Source organism: Trachypithecus francoisi, unplaced genomic scaffold, assembly GCF_009764315.1.
Source record: "Trachypithecus francoisi isolate TF-2019V2 unplaced genomic scaffold, Tfra_2.0 Lachesis_group5, whole genome shotgun sequence".
NCBI lineage: Eukaryota > Metazoa > Chordata > Mammalia > Primates > Cercopithecidae > Trachypithecus > Trachypithecus francoisi.
In genome coordinates this window covers 81,626,366-81,650,153 of record NW_022681470.1, presented here as the reverse complement: position 1 = coordinate 81,650,153, position 23,788 = coordinate 81,626,366, and the positions used below count along the sequence as shown (strand labels likewise).

The 23,788-nt window shown below is 42.6% G+C and overlaps 1 protein-coding gene across 5 annotated transcripts; it reads right to left on the bottom strand.

Annotated features, from left to right (window-relative positions):
- Positions 1 to 3,723: 3,723 nt before the first annotated feature.
- Positions 3,724 to 23,494, bottom strand: CNIH4 (cornichon family AMPA receptor auxiliary protein 4). Of its 5 annotated transcripts, XM_033197555.1 has the most exons (5): positions 23,323 to 23,494; positions 19,720 to 19,788; positions 13,896 to 14,008; positions 8,392 to 8,532; positions 3,724 to 3,922 (listed from the first exon to the last, which is right to left on the bottom strand). In XM_033197555.1, exons 1-5 carry the CDS (start codon positions 23,389 to 23,391, stop codon positions 3,895 to 3,897), a joined length of 420 nt encoding a protein of 139 aa, XP_033053446.1. In that variant the 5' UTR covers positions 23,392 to 23,494; the 3' UTR covers positions 3,724 to 3,894. The 5 variants fall into 5 exon arrangements, with proteins under 5 accessions (XP_033053446.1, XP_033053447.1, XP_033053448.1 ...); XM_033197556.1 differs by lacking the exon at positions 19,720 to 19,788 and having other exon boundaries at positions 23,278 to 23,486; XM_033197557.1 differs by lacking the exons at positions 19,720 to 19,788; positions 23,323 to 23,494 and adding an exon at positions 23,253 to 23,274.
- Between the last annotated feature and the right edge of the window lie 294 nt (positions 23,495 to 23,788).

The following is a 23,788-nucleotide window of genomic DNA, read 5'->3' as shown; positions in this document are numbered from 1 at the left end:
ACATATATTAGAATAAGTTTATTTAGATTTTGAGGACAACTAATTACACCTAGTATATATTTTTCACAACTACTTGACAAAAGTATTACCTGTTAAGAAAGCTGATTTCTCCAGTCTCAAGCAAACCAATTATAGCCATTTCCTAGCCTAGCATGTCAGAATGTTTCATAACGTGACTGCCTTGAAAACAAAGATGGTGAACTTTGATTATGTTGCTCCATTGCTGCTTCTCTGACTTAAAGGCCATCAGTTTGACTTCTTGCTGAAAAAGCAATAGAACACCACAATCAGGTTTACTTATTCACTCAACAATCATTTATTGTTTCTGTGTGCAAGGCACTGTGTTAGGTGCCAAGAACAGAAGGAAGAAGATACAAATATGAATAGGCATACTCTGCCCTCCAGGAACGTACAATCTAAGAGTGATTAATTGCATACAAATAACTATAATACCAGATAGAATGTGGTAAGTGCCACGGGAAATATTACTATGGGAAGCTTTCTTAGCTCTTGGCTTCAAAGACCAGATCAGGTTTTGTTCTACTGTAGTCTGTGTGGCAGGCATGAAAAGGCAGCTGAGGGGACCTGCTAGGCTTTGATGAACTGAGCTGCATCTTGGATTTCGCTTCCTCTGCTCTCTCAGCTGAGGTTATGGTGATTAGCAAGGACGGTTGCTACCACTGACAGGATAGAAGGAAAAAGACAAGGGAAAATGATACATACTAAAAAGATGCACATGGGAGCACTCGATAGTAGTCTATGGACTGGGCCCTGGGTACTGCCATGGGGAAGAGGAGTGGTAAAGGAGAAAGAACACTGGACTAAGCATCAGGATTCAGATGTTCATAGTTACAACACCTTGAGCAATCTCTAGACCTCAGTTTGTCTTTGGGATGAGGGATTAGGCAAAATGATCTCTAAGGTCCTCCACAACTCTCCAATCAATGAAAAGGGGAGAAAATTGATAGCATCTTAACCATGGCTTTTTTAAGTCAGTGCTTTTATCCCCCTTTCATTATTTGTAGAAGCGCCCCTAAAAATTTTTTTTTAGCTCGGCGTGGTGGCTCACACCAGTAATCCCAACACTTTGGGAGGCGGAGGCAGGAGAATCGCTAGAGGCCAGTAATTTGATACCAGCCTAGGAAACATAGCAAGACCTCTGTCTCTATAAAAAATGTTTTAAAAATTCGCTGGGCATGGTGGTGTGCACCTAGTCCCAGCTACTTGGGAGGCTGAGGCAGGAGGATTGCTTGAGTCCAGGAGTTCAAGGCTGCAGTGTGCCATGATTGCACCAGTGCACTCTAGCCTGGCGTACAGGGCAAGACCCTGTCTCTAATTTAAAAAAAAAATTTTTTTAACTACAGTAATCCCCTAGTTTCCTGGCTTTGATAGATGAGCAATACAAGAAGGGTTTTTGTTTTTAACCACAGTTAATGTTTCAGAAGTAAGGAGCTTCTGACTTTTGTTATAAACATGGCACCTTTTTGATTTGCTTAGCCTCAGCAACTTATGCCTGATGTACTGTAAACTGACAGCCAAAGGCTCTCTCAAGTGCAAGGGTCACTATTTTGACAACTGAGAATATCTGAATGAGAAGGTTAAACATTTTGGTCAAAAGTCCTCTACATGGCCGGGTGCAGTGGCTCACGCCTGTAATCCCAGCACTTTGGGAGACCAAGGCAGGCAGATCATTTGAGGTTGGGAGTTTGAGACCAGCCTGGCCAACATGGTGAAACCCCGTCTCTACTAGCTAGCTGCAATTCCAGCTACTTGGGAGGCTGAGGCAGGAGAATCGCTTGAACCCAGAAAGTAGAGGTTGCAGTGAGTGGAGATCACACCACTGCACTCCAGCCTGGGCGACACAGCGGGACCCCATTTCAAAAAAAAAAAAAAAGATCTCTACCACCTTTCAGTTTAAGTAGCTTGTCTCTCAGTTGCAAGGATTTAAGTTCTCCAACAGCTTCGTTGCTTTAAAAAGCTTGAACAGAACATGAAGAGGCACAGGAAGTTAGGAGGAAAGGCAGAGTGAAGGGACTATTTTCTAAGCAAAAGCTGCCTCACAGGGAAAAGGTATGAAAAAGATGCAAGAAAAGTAATGTCTGTTACACACCTTCTTGGCCCTGTGCCTGACAGAGACAGAAATACAAGATTACCACAAGGAGCAATTTCTATGACCCCAAAGAGCCCAACAGAGCCAAATTCACTTTGCCTACCATTTCACCGTTACTTTTGTGTATTGCCATGGCACTACTTCCAGCCTTGAAACATGGTCTGTCTGTACAGGGAGTTTGGCTTAGTGGCTCCCTTGCTTCTGCCAAGGCTAGACCTAGTCCAGGACTAAAGGGACATGCAATCTTTAATCGTTTGGGGACCACACACCCTGTTTAGCTACCCAATTATATCTCAACTAGAGTGAATAATACCTTTGGATTCTCCCACTGAACAGTCATGTTTTGCCCAAATGCCAGTGCTTAAGATAGCAACATTAAAGCACAAACTAGGACTGAGGATAAATTGCCAGGTTTATTTTACCCTGTAAGAGCTGGCAAATAGCTGAGGAGGTGAACTGCTCTCCCAACTGCAAGAGTTTACAATATAGCTCCAAGGAACAGAGTTTGGTTGTGTATTGCTGTCCATTAAATGGCTTGTATCTGGTCTCCCAATTCACAACTTGGTCAGTGCAGAAGGATAGAAGGGTTAATCTGGCACCACGTGGTGCACCAGAAGGCTCAATTTCACGGACACTGAATGACTACTCCTGCTTCCAACCCGATTGGCATCTTCTACCCAAACCCATTAAAATACATTATCAAGGAGATCGGCCGAGTGCGGTGGCTCAAGCCTGTAATCCCGGCACTTTGGGAGGCCGAGACGGGCGGATCACGAGGTCGGGAGATCGAGACCATCCTGGCTAACACGGTGAAACCCTGTCTCTACTAAAAAATACAAAAAAAACTAGCCGGGCGAGGTGGCGGGCGCCTGTAGTCCCAGCTACTCAGGAGGCTGAGGCAGGAGAATGGCGTAAACCCGGGAGGCGGAGCTTGCAGTGAGCTGAGATCCAGCCACTGCACTCCAGCCTGGTCAACAGAGCAAGACTCCGTCTCAAAAAAAAAAAAAAAAAAAAACCACATCATCAGGGAGATCAAATACAATTGGAAAAACTGCAATACGAAAACCAGACTGGCAACAGCCAGTGGGGATTTTCTGGGTTTGGGGGTGATTATGGAGGTAGTGGCTTTTAAATGAAAGCTCTTAACAAAATATTTCCTTTCTATCACAGGAACTACATTGTACCTGGGGAAAATGGCTTATAAGGTTTCACAAATTGTACAAAGAAATATATATATTTTGAAATGCCATTTTCTGTTGACATTCTTGTGAAAAGACTTTTAGCTGACAGTCTCATAAATCTTTAAACCATATTAAATGAAGTTGCCACAACACAGGCAAAAAGGGTAATTAAATTTTTCTTCTTCTGTCCAGATCAACAGTGTTCTTTGTACTCTAAACTTTTCAGTAGACCTGAAGGGCACCTTTCTTTGCTCGCTCATCTCTTCAGTTTGCCCTTTAAAGTGTGTTCTTTATTTCTTTGGCATGCAAAGCTGGGATGGCAGTCCTGTTCCTACATACAAATAACCACCTTCGACATACAGATGATGAAAAACACCTTCAAGTGTTGGTGTTCAGGCTAAAGTTGAGAACTAGAAATCTACAGAAACTCAATTCATGTTTTTTAAATACTTTATATGGTAAAAATACAGCAAAAATAGTTTTTTGTTCAAAGAGGAAAATATATACTGCTATGGTCACGGTTCTAAGGATGATTTAAGAAGTCTCTGGCTCCTCAACTGTGCACCGTAGTGTAGGCTGACTTCAACCACGGCTTCTCCAGCTTCAGTCATTTATCAAAGCTAAGATCATACTGTGGAAAGAAGAAATTAATGTTACTAATGTTTTCACAGGAATGTTCCTCCAGAGCCTGGTTTGTCCAGACTTGCATCCCTAAGGTCCATGAAGGAACAATCATTTGAGTAAAAGACAATCATTCATACCCAAAGGAAAGAATATATCAGGATCTTTCATGTCCAAACTTTTTCACTAAAAAAGAGTGACTGGGGGTGGGGAGTTGGGAGAAGTATAACTTAAAACCTATGTTAGGCTATAGTTTAAAAAAACAAACAAACAAACAAACAAAAACCTAGCTCAGTCAGTTAAAAAAACAAAACAAAACAAAAAAACACCTATGTCCAGAAAAAAACCCTCTAAATTCTCTAGCCAGATACATACTGTTCTATGCCAACGCCTGGAACCTCTTCTCCCCATCCCAACACTCCATCAAAGCAGTTAACTTCTTACTCAGGTTTTGTGACTGGCTCTAGGGCACCTGGCTGGGGAAGCTAGCCTCTCAGCCCAGGGCAGCTGCACAGCCTCCTTCCACAGCTCTTCTTCCTGCTGCTATGGCTTACATGTTGTCTCTACCACTGGACTGTGAGCAACTCTGAGATGAGAGCAGGGCCCAAGCATCACAACTTTCATGTTCTACTAGCACCTGAGCCTGCAATGACCAAGCTCCAAGCTTTTACTGTAGGGATTCTGTGCTGCTCCTTTGTGTCACTTGCAATGCTGTACACAATGTCTGACACACGGCAGCCACCTAATAAATGCTACGCCACTAACACTGACAGTTAACAATAACAAAACCATCCTTTCCTTTGAAATACTGGGATCAGCCTTGCTCTGCTGAAATTAAAATACACAGAAATATCCTTACATCACTAATGGTATAAACAATTGTCCAAATTCAACCATACTAAATGTACTCAATGCACAGTAAAAATTAACGATAGTAACTAATATTTTTAAAAGATTTTTGAGAGTTTACTATGGGTCAGCATAAACCTAAGTGTCTCACATGTATTATCTCACTTAGTTCACATTAAAATGTGATGAGGTAGGTACTATTTTTTTTTTTTTTTGAGACGGAGTCTCGCTTCCGGCTAATTTTTGTATTTTTAGTAGAGACGGGGTTTCATCGTGTTAGCAGGATGGTTTTGATCTCCTGACCTCGTGATCCACCAGCCTTGGCCTCCCAAAGTGCTGGGATTACAGGCATGAGCCACTGTACCCAGCTTTTTTTTTTTTTTTTTGGAGATGGAGTCTCGCTCCGTCACCTAGGCTGGAGTACAGTGATGTGATCTTGGCTCACTGCAAACTCCGCCTCCTGGGTTCATGCCATTCTCCTGCCTCAGCCTCCTGAGTAACTGGAGCTACAGGCGCCTGCCACCACTCGCGTCTAATTTTTTTATTTTTTGTAGAGATGGGATTTCACCGTGTTAGCCAGGATAGTCTCGATCTCCTGACCTCGTGATCTACCCGCCTCGGCCTCCCAAAATGCTGGGATTACAGGCGTGTGCCACCGCGCCCAGCCCTGTGATGAGGTAGGTACTATTAATATCATTAATATCCCCCTTTCAGATCAGAAACTGAGGCTCAGAGAGGTTAAGAAACTTGCCCCAGGCCAGGTGTGGTGGCCCAGACCTGTAATCCTAGCATTTTGGGAGGCCAAGGCAGGTGGATCACCTGACCAACATGGTGAAACCCCAGATCTACTAAAGATACAAAAATTAGCTGGACATGGTGGAGTGCACCTATAACCCCAGCTATGCAGGAGGCTGAAGCAGGAGAATCCCTGGAATCCAGGAGGCGGAAGCTGCAGAGAGCTGAGATTGTGCCACTGCACTCCAGCCTGGGGGACAGCGTGAGACTCCGCCTCAAAAGAAAGAAAGAAAAGAAACTTGCCCCAGGCCACAATGTAAGTGATAGAGCCCACATTCCACTAGGCTAGCACCCAATCAAAAAACCAAAAGCATGGATTCCCCTATTCTCTAAAGATGAGCATTTTTTCAAAACTTTAATTGCATTCAACAAGCCCTGAAATGTCAACTAGGTGCAAGGAATTAGGCAAAGTGTGGTACTACGTGTTAGATACAAAGACAAGTAGCATAAAATCTCTGCAATCAAAAGCTAATGACTTGGTATGAATAGCAAAACCACTGTTTAAAAACAGCAACCAAAAACCAAGAGAAAAGTGCTACAAGGATACCTTCTGACCCTTTGAACTATATGTAACACCAAAGGGTAAGGTAATAGCAATGTGGCTGAAACTAACAGGCTGATAGGGAAAGGAAAGGAAGGGAAAAGAGAAAAGAAAACAGTACAGCCAGTGAAGTACACACCTGCCCAGGCAAACCAGTTACATGAGTTGCCTATCTTTTATTTAGTTATAAAGAACAATATCTTAAACCTGCCCGAAAATTACATCTTAATTTCTCCAGTCCAACTCTCCACTACTTTAAATTCAATGACTAAGAGTTCAGAAATTCATGTACATTTTTAAATCCTAAGACTTTTGAGTCTACGAAGCAAGATACTGCTCTCCAAGCCTAAATTTCCTCCCCAAAGTATGACTACATGGGCTCAGCACCGCCCCCAGGGGATGCCTTTTCTAGTTTACTTTCCAACAGCATGAAACCGCAGGGGTGCGGAGGATGAAGAAAGGATAACCTTAGCTAAGCCAATTCCAGCTTGTTTTTGTCTCTTCAGAAACAAATATAAGAGAACATATATGACAGTAAAGATACAAAAGTATTAAAAACAAGAACAGGTGCCTCATTATGTTCTCATCAACTTTTTTTGCTCCTTATTCATCATCTTTGATACTTGGATTAAAAACTAAGTAATGAGGTAGGGTAAGAGAACCAGAAACTGATACCAGTGTGCTTTTTCTGATCTAGTTTTTAAAATACAGAAAAGCAAATAAGATGAATGGTGAAAAGAAAACTATCTAAACTCCAATTTTAATCTAATCCACTAATGGGTGGATTTAGCACAGTGAAGGGATTTTAGGAAGCCTGCTTTGTCAGGAAGAGGCTAAAATGGTTCTGACTTCTAAACTATTTCAGACAAAATAGCAATTTTTAAAAACTGCTATCTCAGCCGGGCATGGTGGCTCATGTCCTGAAACCCCGTCTCTACTAAAAACACACACACACACACACAAAAAAAATTAGCCCGGTATGGTGGCACATATCTGTAGTCCCAGCTACTTGGGAGGCTGAGGCAGGAGAATCGCTTGAACCTGGGGGGCAGAGGTTGCAGTGAGCTGAGATTGTGCCACTGCACTCCAGCCCGCGTGACACAGTGAGACTCTGTCTTGAAAAACAAAACAAAACAAAGAAAACAAACAAAAAAATTGCTATCTCTATGCAGTTTCTAATAAAGAATTTTCTGAGTGGTAGAAGTTTACTTCAACGTTAAGTTTTTCCTAATAGTCCTTATGCCTATGTGAAAAATTAAACTCTACCAAGGGGGAAAAATAAAAATGATCTAATTAAAGCTTTGATACAAAGGTTAAGCCTGACTTCTAGCTTTTCAAAGGTTTAATCAAATCATATACACAGGAATTTTGTTTCTCCTTTGCTCTATTCTAGGAATCTATGATGGATAAAGGAAAAGGTGGCATGTTCACCTCTAAAACATACAGGAATAATTTAAAACAGGACTATAGACAGCCAATCTTTCATATTAATTCTTACTTCCAGTGTGTAATAACTAGAAGACTGATAAAACTTTACCATAACAGACCATTTAGCATGCTGGGGAATGAGCATCGCACCTAAATTACTTATTGCCAAGACAGATCAGCACAATTTGGATAAAAGTTGCTGAGAGCTGCTGCTAGTGGTATGATTCCCCAAAGACCACGAGTGGGATGGTCGCTGAGGCACATATATTAATGCTTATAACAGGCAGTGGAACTCCACAGCTGTATTCTACTAGGGCAGGAAAAAAATATCAAAGACAGTTTTTTTTTGAGATGGGAGTTTCACTCTTGTTGCCTAGGTTGGAGTGCAATGATGCATTCTCGGCTCACCACAACCTTTGCTTCCCAGGTTAAACTGAGTCTCCTGCCTCAGTCTCCCGAGTAGCTGGGATTACATACAGGCACCCGCCACAACGCCCAGCTAATTTTGTATTTTTAGTAGAGACAGGCTTCTCCATGTTGGTCAGGCTGGTCTCGAACTCCCGACCTCAGGTGATCTGCCCACCTGGGCCTCCCAAAGTGCTGGGATTACAGGCATGAGCCACCGTGGCTGGTTTTAAGCATACTGATAGCCTCAACAGCTAAGGCATAACTAAGATGCTACAGGTCAGATCTGTAGTTCAGACAGAAAGCTGATTCAATGACATACATAAATAATCTACACAGCCACAAGGAATTTACATAATCCCCAAAAGTTCCACGTCAATGCACAATCCTATAGTATAGCAATATCTCACCCTTCAAAAACAAATATGGCATCTAGGAAAATACTAGGATTTTAAACTCACCTATAAAGATACATGAAGAAGCAGAGCAAGTGGAATCCAAGCTTGATCATGGCTTCCTTCATGTGTGACTTCAGCTGCCCTCGATTGTGTATTTCTGTTGGATCAAACACTCCCATATTACCACTCGGCACCATAATGTATCTGATAAATTAAAGTACACACACATTAGAAGGAAAATCAAATCATCGGCATAAGTATTCAAATATAAGTAGCCAATAATAATCGACTTTTAAAAGTGAACCAGTCAGGCCCGGTACTGTGGCTCATGCCTGTAATCCCAGCAATTTGGGAGGCCGAGGCAGGTGGATCACTTGAGCTCAGAAGTTCAAGACCAGCCTGGCCAACATGGTGAAACCCTGCCTCTACTAAAAATACAAAAATTAGCTGGGCATGGTGGTGGGCACCTGAAATCCCAGCTATTGGAGAAGCTGAGGCAGGAGAATCACCTGAACCTGGAAGGCAGAGGTTGCAGTGAGCCAAGATTGCACCATTGAGCCCCAGCCTGGGTGACAGAGCAAAACTCCATCTAAAAAAAAAAGTGAGCCAATCATAGCAACCTTACATTCATACCACATATGGACATAGTAGTATGATAATGTCATGGGCTGCCACTTAGTTTCCTTTTGAAAGTTACAATACTGCTAATTTTCTGCCCTCTAAAATAAATACAGTAACATTCCAGACAAAGGTATTTTATGCACTGAAACCCTTTTACTCATCTGTAGAAAACTACCATACCAGTCATATCTACAGCCCTTTTCCATTAGACAAAGTTAAGCTAAAGGAGGCTCCAAACCCAAACCAGTTTTATTAAGTTCTTAGAAACTTCATTATGGAAATAGGGAAATTAAGGAAGTTAGGTTATTTTGAGAGGATCAATCAGTTTAAGTGTCTGGGCTTCCACATCCAGACTGTGTCATCTATGTAACATGTATGTCCTAACCTAGCACTGTCCATGAATTCTTCCTGCTCTCACGTCTAAGCTTCTTCTAGTATAAGCTTAGATATCTCACTTGTCACACAGCTTCTCAATTATCACTTCTTTGAAATGCAAAGGATTCTCTGAGTTCCACAAATCTGAAATTCTCCTTAAAACCCCAGTAGCCCAACTATAGCTGAATAGAAGGTATTTTCATTTGAATATCCAGATAACATTTCATCCTTGTCTAATTCCTAGGTTATCTAATTAAAGTGTCACCATTTTCTTGGTGGTCCTTAAAAACTTCCTCTTACCCAACTGGGACTTCTCTCTTCATCTTTCACAGCCAGTCCATCAAACCCTTGTCCAGTCTTTCTTCCTACCACCACTTACTTAGCTGTCTCCTTTTTTTTCCTTTTTAGATTTTTGTTTTATTTTTAATTTTTGTGGGTACATAGTAGGTACATATATTTATGGGTTACATGAGATATTTTGATACAGATATGCAACATGTAATAATACCATCAGGGTAAGGCCAGGCACAGTGGCTCATGCCTGTAATCCCAGCACTTTGGGAGGCCAAGGCGGGAGGATCGCCTGAGGTTGAGAGTTCGAGACCAACCTGACCAATATGGAGAAATCCCTTCTCTACTAAAAATACAAAATTAGCCAGGCATGGTGGCGCATGCCTGTAATCCCAGCTACTCAGGAGACTGAGGCAGGAGAATTGCTTGAACCCGGAAGGCAGAGGTTGCAATAAGCCAAGATTGCAGCATCACACTCCAGCATGGGCAACAAGAGCGAAACTCCATCTCAAAAAAAAAAAAAAATCACATTAGGGTAAATGGGGTATCCATTACCTCAAGCATTTATCCTTTGTGTTACAAACAATCCAATTATACTTTTTTCAGTTTATTATTATTATTATTATTTTTAGACATAATCTCACTCTATTGCCCAGGCTGGAGTGCAGTGGCACAATCTTGGCTCACCGCAACCTCCTCCTCCTGGATTCAAGCAACTCTCCTGCCTCAGCCTCCTGAGTAGCTGGGATTACAGGTGCCCAACACCACCACACCTGGCTAATTTTTGTATTTTTAGTAGAGATGGGGTCTCCCCATGTTGGCCAAGATGGTCCTGAACTCCTGACCTCAGGTGATCCTCCCACCTCGGCCTCCCAAAGTGCTGGGATTACAGGAGTGAGCCACTGCGTTCACCTCTAAAACACACAGGAATAATTTAAAATAGGACTATATAAGGTTTCCAGTGTCTGATAGCCAATCTTTCATATTAATTCTTACTTCCAGTGTGTTATAACTAGAAGACTGATAAAACTTTACCATAACAGACCATTTAGCATGCTGGAGAATGAGCATCACACCTAAATTACTTATTGCCAAGACAGATCAGCACAATTTGGATAAAAGTTGCTGAGAGCTGCTGCTAGTGGTATGATTCCCCAAAGACCACGAGTGGGATGGTCGCTGAGGCACACATATTAATGCTTATAACAGGCAGTGGAACTCCACAGCTGTATACTACTAGGGCAGGAAAAAAATATCAAAGACAGTTTTTATTTTTTTTTATATCCATCCAAAAAAAAAAAAAAGACACACACAATAAAAAGTGTTGGCAAGGATATGGAGAAAATGGAAACCCCAATACACAGTTTGTGGGAATATCAAATAGTGCAGCTGTGGCTGGGCACAGTGGCTCACGCCTGTAATCCCAACACTTTGGGTGGTTGAGGTGGGAGGATCGCTTGAGCCCAGGAGGTTGAGGCTGTAGTAAGCCAAGATCACGCCACTGCACTCCAGCCTGGGCAACAGAGTAAGACTTTGTCTCAAAAAAAAAAAAAAAAAGTGCAGCTGCTTCTGAAAACACTCAGGCAGTTCTTCAAAAGGGTAAATATAGAGTTACTATATGACTCAAGTGATTCCACTTCCTAGGTATTTTGCCTCTTTGTCCTGTGGACTACTATACTTTATCTCCAACAGCATAAAGTACAGTGGTCTGAAAATAGCAAATAATCAATCTGTTGATTTTTTAAACCTTTTTAAATAGGAGGTAAACTTGTGACCAGCAGACAGCCAACCTGTCACTGCAGTTACCAGGGCAATAAATATACATGATCTTTGTCTTTATAATTATATCAAAAAAAGAATCTTCAGTGGTTTTTTTTTGTTTTTTGTTTTTGTTTTTGTTTTTTGTTTATTTATTTATTTATTTATTATTTATTTATTTTGAGACTGGATCTCACTCTGTTGCCCAGGCTGGAGTGCAGTGGTGCAATCTCGGCTCACTGCAACCTCCGCCTCCCAGGTTCAAGCAGTTCTCCTGCCGTGGCCCCCCAAGTAGCTGGGACTACAAGCACATGCCACCACGCCCGGCTAATTTTTGTATTTTTAGTAGAGATGCAGTTTCGCCATGTTAGCCAGGCTGGTCTCGAACTCCTGACTTCAGGTGATCCACCCACCTCAGGCTCTTAAAGTGCTGGGATTATAGGCGTGGGCCACCATGCCCGGCCTAAAAAAACAATCTTTGGACTTGACTTCATAGAGCCTTTTACCACTATCTACAAAGAAGCCATGCCAAAGCTGGCTCTTCTAGCAGGTTTTCATTTCTAATAGAGATGACTGACAGTATGGTCTGGTATAACATTAAGATCCACATTCTCAAAGGTTCAAGTTCCCATTCTCACTCCCAAAGTTATGTTTCACTTAGTGAAACTACAGGGAGACTTAGCTGTGCTAAAAGTCTGCCTGGGACTAGCCCTCAGCAGAAGTGCAAGTAATCTGTGTTCCCAGCTCAGAGCTCACTTGAGGGCGTTGGTCTATGGAACTGATCATGGGAGAGTACTATTAAGCTTGAAAGAGGCCAGGCGCAGTGGTGTGCACCTGTAGTCCCAACTACTCAGGAGGCTGAGGTGGGAAGATCGCTTCAGCCCAGGAGTTCAAGGCTGTAGTGCACTATATCACGCCTGTGAACAGCCATTGCATTCCAGCCTGAGCAACACAGCAAGATTTCATCTCTTAAAAAAAAAAAAATTCAGAACCCATGTTCAGTATATTAAAAAAAGAAAAAGAAAACAAAAAATTCTACCCCAGGATACCCACCCTCTATAAAAGAGACACAGATACTTTAAAGCTTTTCCCTCACTCAGATTCTAGTTTCATGACCTTTATAAAATCATACCCCCATATCCACTCCTTCCCTCATCTCTACTGCTGCCATTATCTTTTCATATGCATCCCATCTTCCTCCAAACCCTACTTTATTTTTTCCTATGTTCTTTTTATTCTAACTGCACTTTACAACATCATACTTAAAAATCAGCTAATGAATGGTTCTGTCCCAAAAAACTAGACATAAATAAAAATAAATAAAACCTAAAAATGTAGTAAAGCAGCAACCCACTAATATAACAATTGCAGGCTTGTCAAGATTATCCCAGTGGTCTTCACAAGAAAGTATGCTACGTATAACAGCCCAACTATAAAATTATATACAGTCAGGGTTTCCATTGAGCTCGCTTTGAACAAACTTCCTAAATTTATTAAGTCAAAAATTTTGGTTAGTTACCTAATTTGCAGCTTTTTCTTTTTCTTTTTTTTTGAGACAGAGTCTTGCTCTGTCACCCAGGCTGGTTGCAGTGGCATGATCTCAGCTCACTTCAAGCTCCGCCTCCCGGGTTCATGCTATTCTCCTGCCTCAACATCCCAAGTAGCTGGGACTACAGGGGCACGCCACCACACCCAGTTAATTTTTTTTTTTTGTATTTTTAGTAGAGATGGGGTTTCACCGTGTTTGCCAGGATGGTCTCAATCTCCTGACCTCGTGATCTGCCCGCCTCAGCCTCCCAAAGTGGTGGGATTACAGGCGTGAGCCACTGCGCCCAGCCCTAATTTGCAGCGTTTAAATGTACTTCCAGCCCAGCACTGTGACTCACGCCTGTAATCCCAGCACTTTGGGAGGCCGAGGTGGGAGGATCACTTGAAGTCAGGCGTTTGACACCAGCCTGACCAACACAGTGAAACCCTGACTACTAAAAATACAAAAATTAGCCAGGCATTGTGGCAGGCACCTGAATCCTAGCTACTCAGGAGGCTGAGGAAGAAGAATAGCTTGAACCTGGGGGGCAGAGGTTGTAGTGAGCTGAAATCAAGCCACTGCACTCCAGCCTGGGTGACAGAGTGAGACTCCATCTCCAACAACAACAACAAAAAAGCTATTAAATACCTTTTTATGGGACACACCTATAAATAATCTCAGCACTTTGGGAAGCTGAGGCAGGAGGATCACTTAGGTCAGGAGTTTAAGACCAGCCTGGCCAACATGGTTAAACCCTGTCTCTAGTAAAAATACAAAAATTAGCCAGGCGTGGTGATGCACGCCTGTAGTCCCAGCTATTCAGGAGGCTGAAGTAGGAGAATCGCTTGAACTGAGGAGGCAGAAATTGCAGTGAGCTGAGATCGCGCCACTGCACTCCAGCCTGGGTAATAGAGTAAGATCCTGTCTTGAAAAAAAAAACATCTTTTTAAAAATTTTTTTAACTGCCTTGACACCAAACTAAAACTGTACTCACCGATATATATTCCAAGTGGCAACAGGTAAGTTGAGAAGGAAGATGAACCAGTGCAATGAAATGAGCATTAATACAGTGACAATGGTATGGCCAATCAATTCTGGAATTACCCACTGCAATAGAAGAACACGGTATTACATCTCACTGCTATGTCCTTCCTGACTATACAATGTTATTTGAAACTAAATCAATGAACATACAGAGAATTTACAAGCTACTATTTCAAGATTATTTTTAGACTCACATGTCCCAGATTTGCATACTGCTATAACTTTGTATCCCATGCAAATACATCAGGGCACAGCTTAAAAATAAAGCACTTAAATTTCAATTACTTTTTATCCTAAGCAAAGGCTTAGGTTCATTCATTAAGCAGGTCTGAATGAGAACTAGAGAAAAAGTAGAGTATTGTTTACTTCCCATTCTAATATCTATGCCAAAGCCCCTAGCTCTAATTTGGGATGGTTGATATCCATACACATGTTGCCTTTCAAGTCAGAATAGCAACCTTAAACATTTTCCAATCTCCAGAATCCCAAGGAAACCATTTCATATTCAGAGAAAAAGAAAAAAAAACGTAAAAGCTTACAATTAGAGCTCAAAGTTGACCAAACATGATAATGAACCAGCATGCCAGAATCCTGGCCTATTGGCTTTACAGAGCTCCATGCCCTTCCCTATACTCTTTGTTGACTTGTAATGTTCTAGTTCTCATGCATCAACAACTTTTGTGGCAGGGTTCTCAATTCACCAACAGCCTTCCCTTCCTATGAGTACAGATTTTTAATTAAAGTTAACTTCTTTCAGTGGAAGTTAACACTTAATGAAAGAAACTAGCATGCCTCACTTTCAGAAATGAGGAAAATAAAACTCAGACTGGTTAGGTAAATTGCCTAAGGTTACACAGCTAAACAGTGGCAGAGCAATATAGTATAAGCCCAGGCACAATGACCTCAGATCTCTTGCATTTAGATTTTGGATAATTTTTTGGTAAATAAAGAATATTTGGTAAATAAAGGTAATATTTGGTAAAAAAAAAAAAATTGGTAAATGAAGTAGAGATTTTTCTGGGCCATAAACCTAATTTGCAATCAACTTGGTTATATATGTATACACATATATATATATATACACACACACACACACACATATATATATTTTTTTTTTTTTTGAGACGGAGTCTCACTCTGTCACCAGGCTGGAGTGCAGGAGCACGATCTCAGCTCACTGAAACCTCCGCCTCCCAGGTTCAAGCGATTCTCCTGCCTCAGCCCCAGTAGCTGGGACTACAGGAGCCCGCCACCATGCCAGCTAATTTTTTTATTTTTTAGTAGAGACGGGGTTTCACCATGTTGGCCAAGATGGTCTCAATCCCTCGACCTCGTGATCCACCCGCCTCAGCCTCCCAAAGTGCTGGGATTACAGTCATGAGCCACCGCATCCGGCTGGCTATACTTTTTAAAATGCTATTACATATTGGAAAGTTCTAGTTGATTGCCTAATTCTTACAACTATGAGCTACAAAGTCAAACAAACCTGGAATGGAACTCATGCTATGTCCTATTTATTAGCTGTGCAATCTTTGGAAAAGTTACCCTCTCTAAGCCACAATGTTTTCATCTGTAAAATACACATAATACCTACCTCACAAAGTTGTTGTAGAGAGTTAGATGAAATAACATGTAAGCCACATGCAAAGTAGGCACTCAATAAAATGTCAGCTGATGTTATACTAATACTCTCTGATCCATATCAGATCCCTAAAGCTATAGCCTTCAGTCTCTGGATTTCTGACTATAAACTGCAATCATCTTTGTTTTACACAGACACAGACCTGAAACATGTTTTTTTTTTTCTCTCTTGTTTTATTTTTGTAGAGAGGAAGTCTCCCTGTGTTACCAGAGCTGGTCTCGAACCCCTGGGCTCAAGTGATTCTCCCTCCTTGGCCTCCCAAAGTACTGGGGACAGGTGTCAGCCACTACACCTGGCATGAAATATGTTTCAGGAAGCAAGACTTAACCTTATCATGCTTGGTTTACTGACTTTCAACCAAGTCCTCTGTTTTTTGTCTCTTCCCTCCTTAATGATATGCCCTTCCCTGAATTTGTTCTTAGCACATTGGCACTAGACTCATATCCTCCAAGAAGGAGGTTGGAGGATTTTTCTCTAAAGTAAATGACTCAAAAAACACCTACCAAAACACCGCCATTTCAGCTACCCCAACAAAAGTCCAGGTAGATAACAATTACCCGACAGGGAAGTCTACCAGTCAACAAATCTAGACCATCCAAAGAGCTTTCAATGAGCATTTTAGTGCTTTATCCTTAAATATGAATAGGCAGTCCTATATCAGAAATTTGAAGAAAGTCTCCAAAATGAAAGACAGAGTGGGGGAAAAAAGAAAGGAAAAGAACTTGATGGAAACAGATACAACATAAGAAGCAGAATAAAATTTCAAAAATACTATAATCACCCAGTCATGGTAGTGCACATCTGCAGTCCCAGCTACTTGGAACGCTAAGGCGGGAGGATCGCTTGAGCCTAGAAATTCAAGGCTGCAATGAGATATGATTGTGCCACTGTACTTCAGCCTGAATGAGAGAAAAAGACCCTATTTTTAATAAAAAAATAGAAAAATACTATAATCAGTATTCTCAGAGAGCTAGGAGTCAAACATGAACCAAGAGAATAAAAACCTCTTAAAAATCATCATTTTAGCATAAATGCTACATTTGTTAGAAAATTCAGAAGAAGGCTGCTTGCAGTGGCTCATGCCTGCAATCCCAGCACTTTGGGAGGCCGAGGAGAGAGGATCACCTGAGGTCAGGAGTTCAAGACCAGCCTGGCCAACATGGCGAGACTTCGTCTCTATTAAAAGTACAAAAATTAGCCAGCACGGTGGCACACACCTGTAATCCCAGCTATCTGGGAGGCTGACGCACAAGAATTGTTTGAACCCAGGAGATGCAGGTGGCAGTGAGCCAAGATAGCGCCACTGCACTCCAGCCTAGATAACAAGAGTGAAACTCCATCTCAAAAAAAAAAGGAAAAAAGAAAATTCAGAAGAAAAAGCAAGGAAAATAAAAACAGCAAAAAAAAATCAAAGGGAAAAAACTAAGTAAAAGGAAAAATTGGCAGATCAATCCAGATCAATTGTCTAGTTGATCTGGAAGTTGTAGGAAGAGGAGGGAAAAAAGATGGGGAAAAAATATTAAAGAACAAATACAAGAAAATTTCACATATTGAAAGAGCCTATCAGATGTCCCAAACAAACAAGAAAGGCCTTTTAAAAAGTACACAGAGGGCCGGGCACAGTGGCTCATGCCTGTAATCCCTGTAAGCACTTTGGGCAGATTACAAGGTCAGAAGATCGAGACCATCCTGGCTAACACGGTGAAACCCCGTCTCTACTAAAAATACAAAAACAAAATTAGCCAGGCATGGTGGTAGGCACCTGTAGTCCCAGCTACTTGGGAGGCTGAGGCAGGAGAATGGTGTGAACCGGGGAGGCAGAGCTTGCAGTGAGCCAAGATCATGCCACTGCAATCCTGCAATCCAGCCTGGGCGACAGAGCGAGACTACGTCTCAAAAAGGAAAAAAAAAAAAAAGCTGGGTGCCAGGGCTCATGCCTGTAATCCCAGCACTTTGGGAGGCTGAGGCGGGCGGATCACCAGGTCAGGAGATGGAGACCATTCTGGCTAATTCAGTTAAACCCCGTCTCTACTAAAAATACAAGAAATTAGCTGGGCGTGGTGGTGGGCGTCTGTAGTCGCGACTACTTAGGAGGCTGAGGCAGGAGAATGGCGTGAACCCGGAAGGCGGAGCTTGCAGTGAGCCAAGATCACACCACTGCACTCCAGCCTGGGCAACAGAGCAAGACTCCGTCTCAAAAAAATAAAAAAAAGTATAGAGAATTTTTATAGTACAGCACTGTAAAATTTCAAAACACCAAGGATAAAGAAAAGATTCTAAAACTTCCCCAGAGGACAGGTAAAGAGAGAGACAGAGAGAGAGAGAGAGAGAGACAATTAATCATATTAAAAAGATAAGAAATTCTTTGGGAGGCCAAGGCAGGCAGATCATGAGATCAGGAGATCGAGACCATCCTGACTAACACGGTGAAATGCCATCTCCACTAAAAAATACAAAAAAATTAGCCGGGCGTGGTGGCGGGTGCCTGTAGTCCCAGTTACTCAGGAGACTGAGGCAGGAGAATGGCGTGAACCTGGGAAGTGCAGCTTGCAGTGAGCAGAGATGGCGCCACTGCACTCCAGTCTGGGCAACAGAGCAAGACTCCATCTCAAAAAAAAAAAAAAAAAATGGCATGATACTTCCCAACTTGAACAACACTGGAAGTCGGAAGACCACCAAGGGGTGTCTTTAAATTTCTGAAAGAAAAATCTTTTCCAACCTAGAACCCTGTAGTCTGACAACTATGAATCAAGTGAAAAGATAAGACATTTTCAAACATGGAAGGCCTCAAAATTTAATTGCCATTTACCTTATCTCAAGAAGCTACATGAGGCTGGGTACAGTGGCTCACACCTGTAATCCTAACACTTTGGGAGGCCAAAGAGGGCAGATCGCTTGAGCCCAGGAATTTCAGACCAGCCTGGGCAACACAGTGAAACTTCATCTCTACAAAAAAATTTTAAAAATTAGCCAGGTATGATGGCACACACCTGTAGAACCCAGCTACGTGGAAGGAGATTTCTTGAGCCTGGGAGGTCAAGGCTGCAGTAAGCCATGATCACATCACTGCACTCCAGCCTGGGCAATAGAGTGAGACTCTGCCTCAAACAATCAAACAAAATTGATGAAAATTTTTAAAATATGGAGCTTAGGCCAGGCATGGTGGCTGACACCTGTAATCCCAGCACTTTGCCAAGACAGCAGGATTGCTTAAGGCCAGAAGTTCAAAACCAGTCTAGGTCACATGGCAAGACCCAGTCTACAAAAAAATTTAAAAATTAGCCAGGTGGCTGGGCACACTGGCTCACGCCTATAATCCTAACACTTTGGGAGGCTGAGGCAGGCAAATCACTTGAGGTTAGGAGTTTGAAACCTGCCTGGCCAACATGGTGAAACCCCATCTCTACAAAAAATACAAAAAAAAATTAGCCAGGTGTGGCGGCAGGTGCCTGTAATCCCAGCTACTTGGGAAGGCTGAGGCAGGATAAGTACTTGAACTTGGGAGGCAGAGGTTGCAGTGAGCCAAGATCACACCACTGTACACATCTGGCCTGGGTGACACGGCAAGACTCCGTCTCAAAAAAAAAAAAAAATTAGCCAGGCGTGGTGGCGTGCACTATAGTCCCAGCTACTCAGGAGGCTGAGGCAGATCACTTGAGTCTAGGAATTCAAGAACAGCCTGATCATTACTGCAAGAAACCCTGTCTCTCAAAAAATAAATACAGTCATACATTAAAATATATATATATTTTCTCAGTAAACTACACAAGAAAGGTCTTCTTTCATTCAACCAAAGACAGACCTGAGCTTTTTTCCATGAGTGGGAGGAGGGAGTTCTGACACAGAAGACAAAAAAAATTACCCTCATAACCAACATTTCCCTACTCTGAGTAAAGATGTTATCCATGTAAACCAGACAAGCAACATGTAAAGAAACAAAATTTCAAGTCAGATCTTCTAGCATAATTTCATGATCTAAAATATTGTAAAACACAGCAGTTCCATCAAGTTTCCAATGAATAAGAGACAACAAGCACTCTAAAATAAAAAATACATCTATTATCTATAATAATCTTAAATATGGAAAATGATCTGGCTTCAATGCCAAAAAATGAGCAAAGAAATGTCTTACCTTGTTTAATTTCGAGCAACATGATCTAGCATTAATGTAATCACATTCTAAATCAGACAACGTAATTATCTGATGATCAAGATAAGGAATTATTATATTTCTTTTATAATAACTAAGTATTTAAGTTTCAGAAAGCAATCACAGTTACAAGGCAGAATTAAATCTGACTTGGAAAAAAATGAGCTGTTTCCTAAAGTGTGCTCATTAGACAACTCAATTTTCCCATTCATGTTCCTTCAACAAATTATTTTACAAAATAATCCCATTTTGCTCAAATCTAATCTGACCCAACCAGAACATTTAGTTTGAGTTCCTCAAAGGTAAAACAATGGCTAAAAAAAAAAAAGGAAAATATCCCAGCACTGTGGGAAGCTGAGGCATCGCCTGAAGCAGGAGTTCAAGATCAGCATAGGCAACATAGCAAGCCTCCATCTCTGTCGCCCAGGCTGAAGTACAGTGGCATAATTCCAACGCACTGCAACCTCCGCCTCCTGAGTTCCAGCAATTCTTGTGCCTCAGCCTCCCAAGTAGCTGGAATTATAGGTGCACGCCATCACATCCAGCTAATTTTTTGTATTTTGGGTAGACACGGGGTTTCACTATGTTAGCCAGGCTGGTCTCGAACTCCTGGCTTCAGGTGATTCACTGGCCTCACCCCCATTTCTATAAAAAAAAAATTTTTTTTTAATTAGCCGGGCAAGAGCACCTGTAATGCTAGCTATTAGTAGCAGTAGTGCTAGGGCGAGGCAGTAAAATGCCGAGAGCCCAGGATTCACGTTACACTGAACTATAATCACACCAGTGCGCTCCAGTGTGAGCAGCAGATTTGGTGGGCGCCTGTAGTCCCAGCTACTTGGGAGGCTGAGGCAGGAGAATCGCTTGAACCCAGGAGGTAGAGATAGCAGTGAGCCAAGACTGTGCCACTCCACTCCAGTCTGGGTGACAGAGTGAGGCTCTATCTCAAAAATAAACATAAAAATAAAATAAATAAAATAAAGTTAAACTCATCACTTTCTCCACAAATTGATTTTCTTCCAATTTGTTTTATTTCTGTTACTGACACAAGTATCATCTGCCCAGGATCAAAATATGGAAAGCTATCTCTGCCTTCTGTTTCATATATCATAATCATTTGTAGGTCCTAGCAATCATTTCTTCCAACTACTACTCACATATTCCCCCTTTTCACCTGCCCACAACCAGCACTCTATTTGAAATCCAGACGACCCTATCCCGTTGGTTTATCTTCCAATCTTTCTTGTTTCCAACCCACTCTGCAAATTCATCTTCCTAATAATCGAAAATAAAAATTTTCAATGGCTGTCTATTGCCTGCAGGATAAAAGTGAAAGACTTCCCCTCCCACCCTTAACATTCAGGTTCTCCAAAATCTGATGTAATCCTGCCTTTCCAACTTAGCCTTCTACTGCCACCAAAATCAACCATGTGCTCCAGATGGTCTATTTGTTAACCATCGCCCAGAAATCCACGAACATACCTGTCTCTGCACCTTTGCTCTTGCCAGTGTATGATTTGGAATACTCACCTCTATCCCTTTCTGTAGATTTTGTCCACAGTTCAAAGTCCAAGAAAACTCTTATATCCTATATGAAGTCTACCCTGACCATTTTCCACCTCCTATCCCTAATACTAAGTTAGTGCAACTATCCTAAAATACAGAATATGCTGAACTTCATCAAAACACCCCCGAATGTACTTTAATGTAATGTCTAAGTCAAACATTCCACCTACCATTTCTCTACATGCATAAATTGGTGTAAACTAGGGCTATTTCAAATTATCAAGCCTGGTTTTCCAAACTGCAAAAAGAAAAAACCCAGTTTCATTTCTGAGTGTAAGCTCTAGTTCAGGGGTGTCCAATCTTCTGGGTTCCCTGGGCCACACTTGAAGAAGAATTGCCTTGGGCCACATATAAAATACAGTAACACTAATGATAGCTGATGAGCTTTAAAAAAAAAAAAAAAAAAAAAAAAACTTCACCAAAAAAGAATCACAATGTTTTAAGAAAGTTTACAGATTTGTGTTGGGCCACATTCAAAGCTGTCCTGGCCACATGCAGCCCATGCCGGGCCGTGGATTGGACAAGCTTGCTCTAGTTCCTTATACCACAAAAGGGGCATAGAGGTCATCAAAACTTAGGCAAGTGATGCTGCCCTTTCAATCAGCTCCGCAAACCTAATAAAACTCAGAAATCTTGTCGTTAGAAATCATCAAGTAAAAACTGCTGCTCAATTGGGGAGGGTGGGGACACAAAGGCAGAGCAATATTTACTGAACATTAGCTATGGGGCAGGCACTGTGCTAGGGTGCTCAGCACCATTCTCATTGTGCATATCTAGGAAATAAACATTTCCTATTTTAAAGATCAGAAAACTGAGGCTTAGGGAAATAATGTGCACAGCAAAGAACTGGCTGAGCAGGAAACCTGATTTCCAAATTTTGTCCCCTTCCACTACAACAGGCTGCCAGTCCACAATGAAGTATGAAGCTGCACTGAACATATACTCTGTAGAACTATTCTAAAGCCCGCATGCTCTAGCAAATGGTTTAATCCGATCAGAAACGGGTACGTGTGATTTTCAAGAAAGGAAGCTGAAATGCCAAGTTCCTCATACGTTTTTTCTATCTTATATTTAATTACTTAAAACTGGATTGTGCAATACAACACTGGGCAACAACTAAGCCTAGATGCTTCGTCAAGAGCTGGGAAGAGTTGTAGCCGACATGGCTACCGCAGTGCTAAATTCAACAACCATTTATTGCTCTGGAAAATACAGTTTGAATATTGCAGCGTGAACAGCTACAGAAAATACTTGTTTTAACATGGATCGATAGAAAAATTTAAAAGCTGAGAAACGACTGGGAGGTGTTTCAGCAATAACAGTAGGTGTAGTTATTGAATTTACAGATCTGCAACCACCGGGGACAACCAAAATAATCACTTTGTAGATAGTTGCTAAAATAACTCCTTTCCAACACTCACTACAAAACGGCACAGTGAAGGAAGCAACTTTGCTCATTTGGCGAATGAGTCAACTCCTGGATGTGAAAGGTCCCTGCAAGTACCAACACCCGCCAGAACAAAGGGGCGGGTGCTGGGGGAACAGGAGGAGGCAAATCGCCCGCACTCGTCCTGGCACCCGACTGTCGCAAGCGACCCCCCTTAGGACCCCCAGTACCCGACGAAAGCACGGCAAGGGGCCGCTCCCAGAAAAACGGCGACCCTTCTCTCCCGAGGGCGGATGTGGCTCAGGCAGGGCTGGTCCGGGCGCCGCGGGGACGAGCTGAAAGCAGGCGCGCAGGCCGAGCTGGGGTGCGCCCGGAAAGGCCCACGCGGACCCGGGTGAGGGGCGGCCGGCAGCCCAGGCAGGGCAAGTGGGTGCAGGGCAGCAGGGGCCGTTGGGTAGGGCAGCCGGCCTCTCCTCCTCGCCCCAGGGCCCGCGCCACCGCCCCGGCCAGGCCAGCTCCCAAGAAGCGCACGCCCGTCGCCGAACGCGTCCCTCATCCCACACACCTGCCTGGGAGCCCAACTGGCCCACCCTCAGTCCCCCGGCAAGGCTTCCGCCCGCCTCAGGCAAGGATACGAAGTAGACCGAGAGGAAGATGAGCGCGCAACAATCGAGGAGAGAAAAGACGAACACCACCGCCTCCATCCTCCTCCTCCGTCGCCGCCGCTCCTTCCGTCAAACCCGCTGGGATGCCCAGACTCGCCCCTGATAGGCCCTTGCCCCGGCTGGTTGAGGCTTGTGGTCCGCGAACCCGAGCGCGGCATGCCGGGAGTTGTAGGCCATATTGGAAAAAAATTCTACGGCGCTAATTCTGACGCATGCTGGGAATTGTAGTTCATTAGTACAAGTCCATATCAAAGAGGTGGGCAGGGCCTCTATCATAAATCCGATTTTTCCAGAAATGGTGACAAGCAATTAGCCAACAAGTATTTACTCAACCCTTTTCTTTTAAAGAGCTGGGGTCTCGCTCTGTCATCCAGGCTGGAGTGCAGCAGCATGATAGAGCTCACTACAACCTTGAATTCCTGGGCTCAAGCAATCC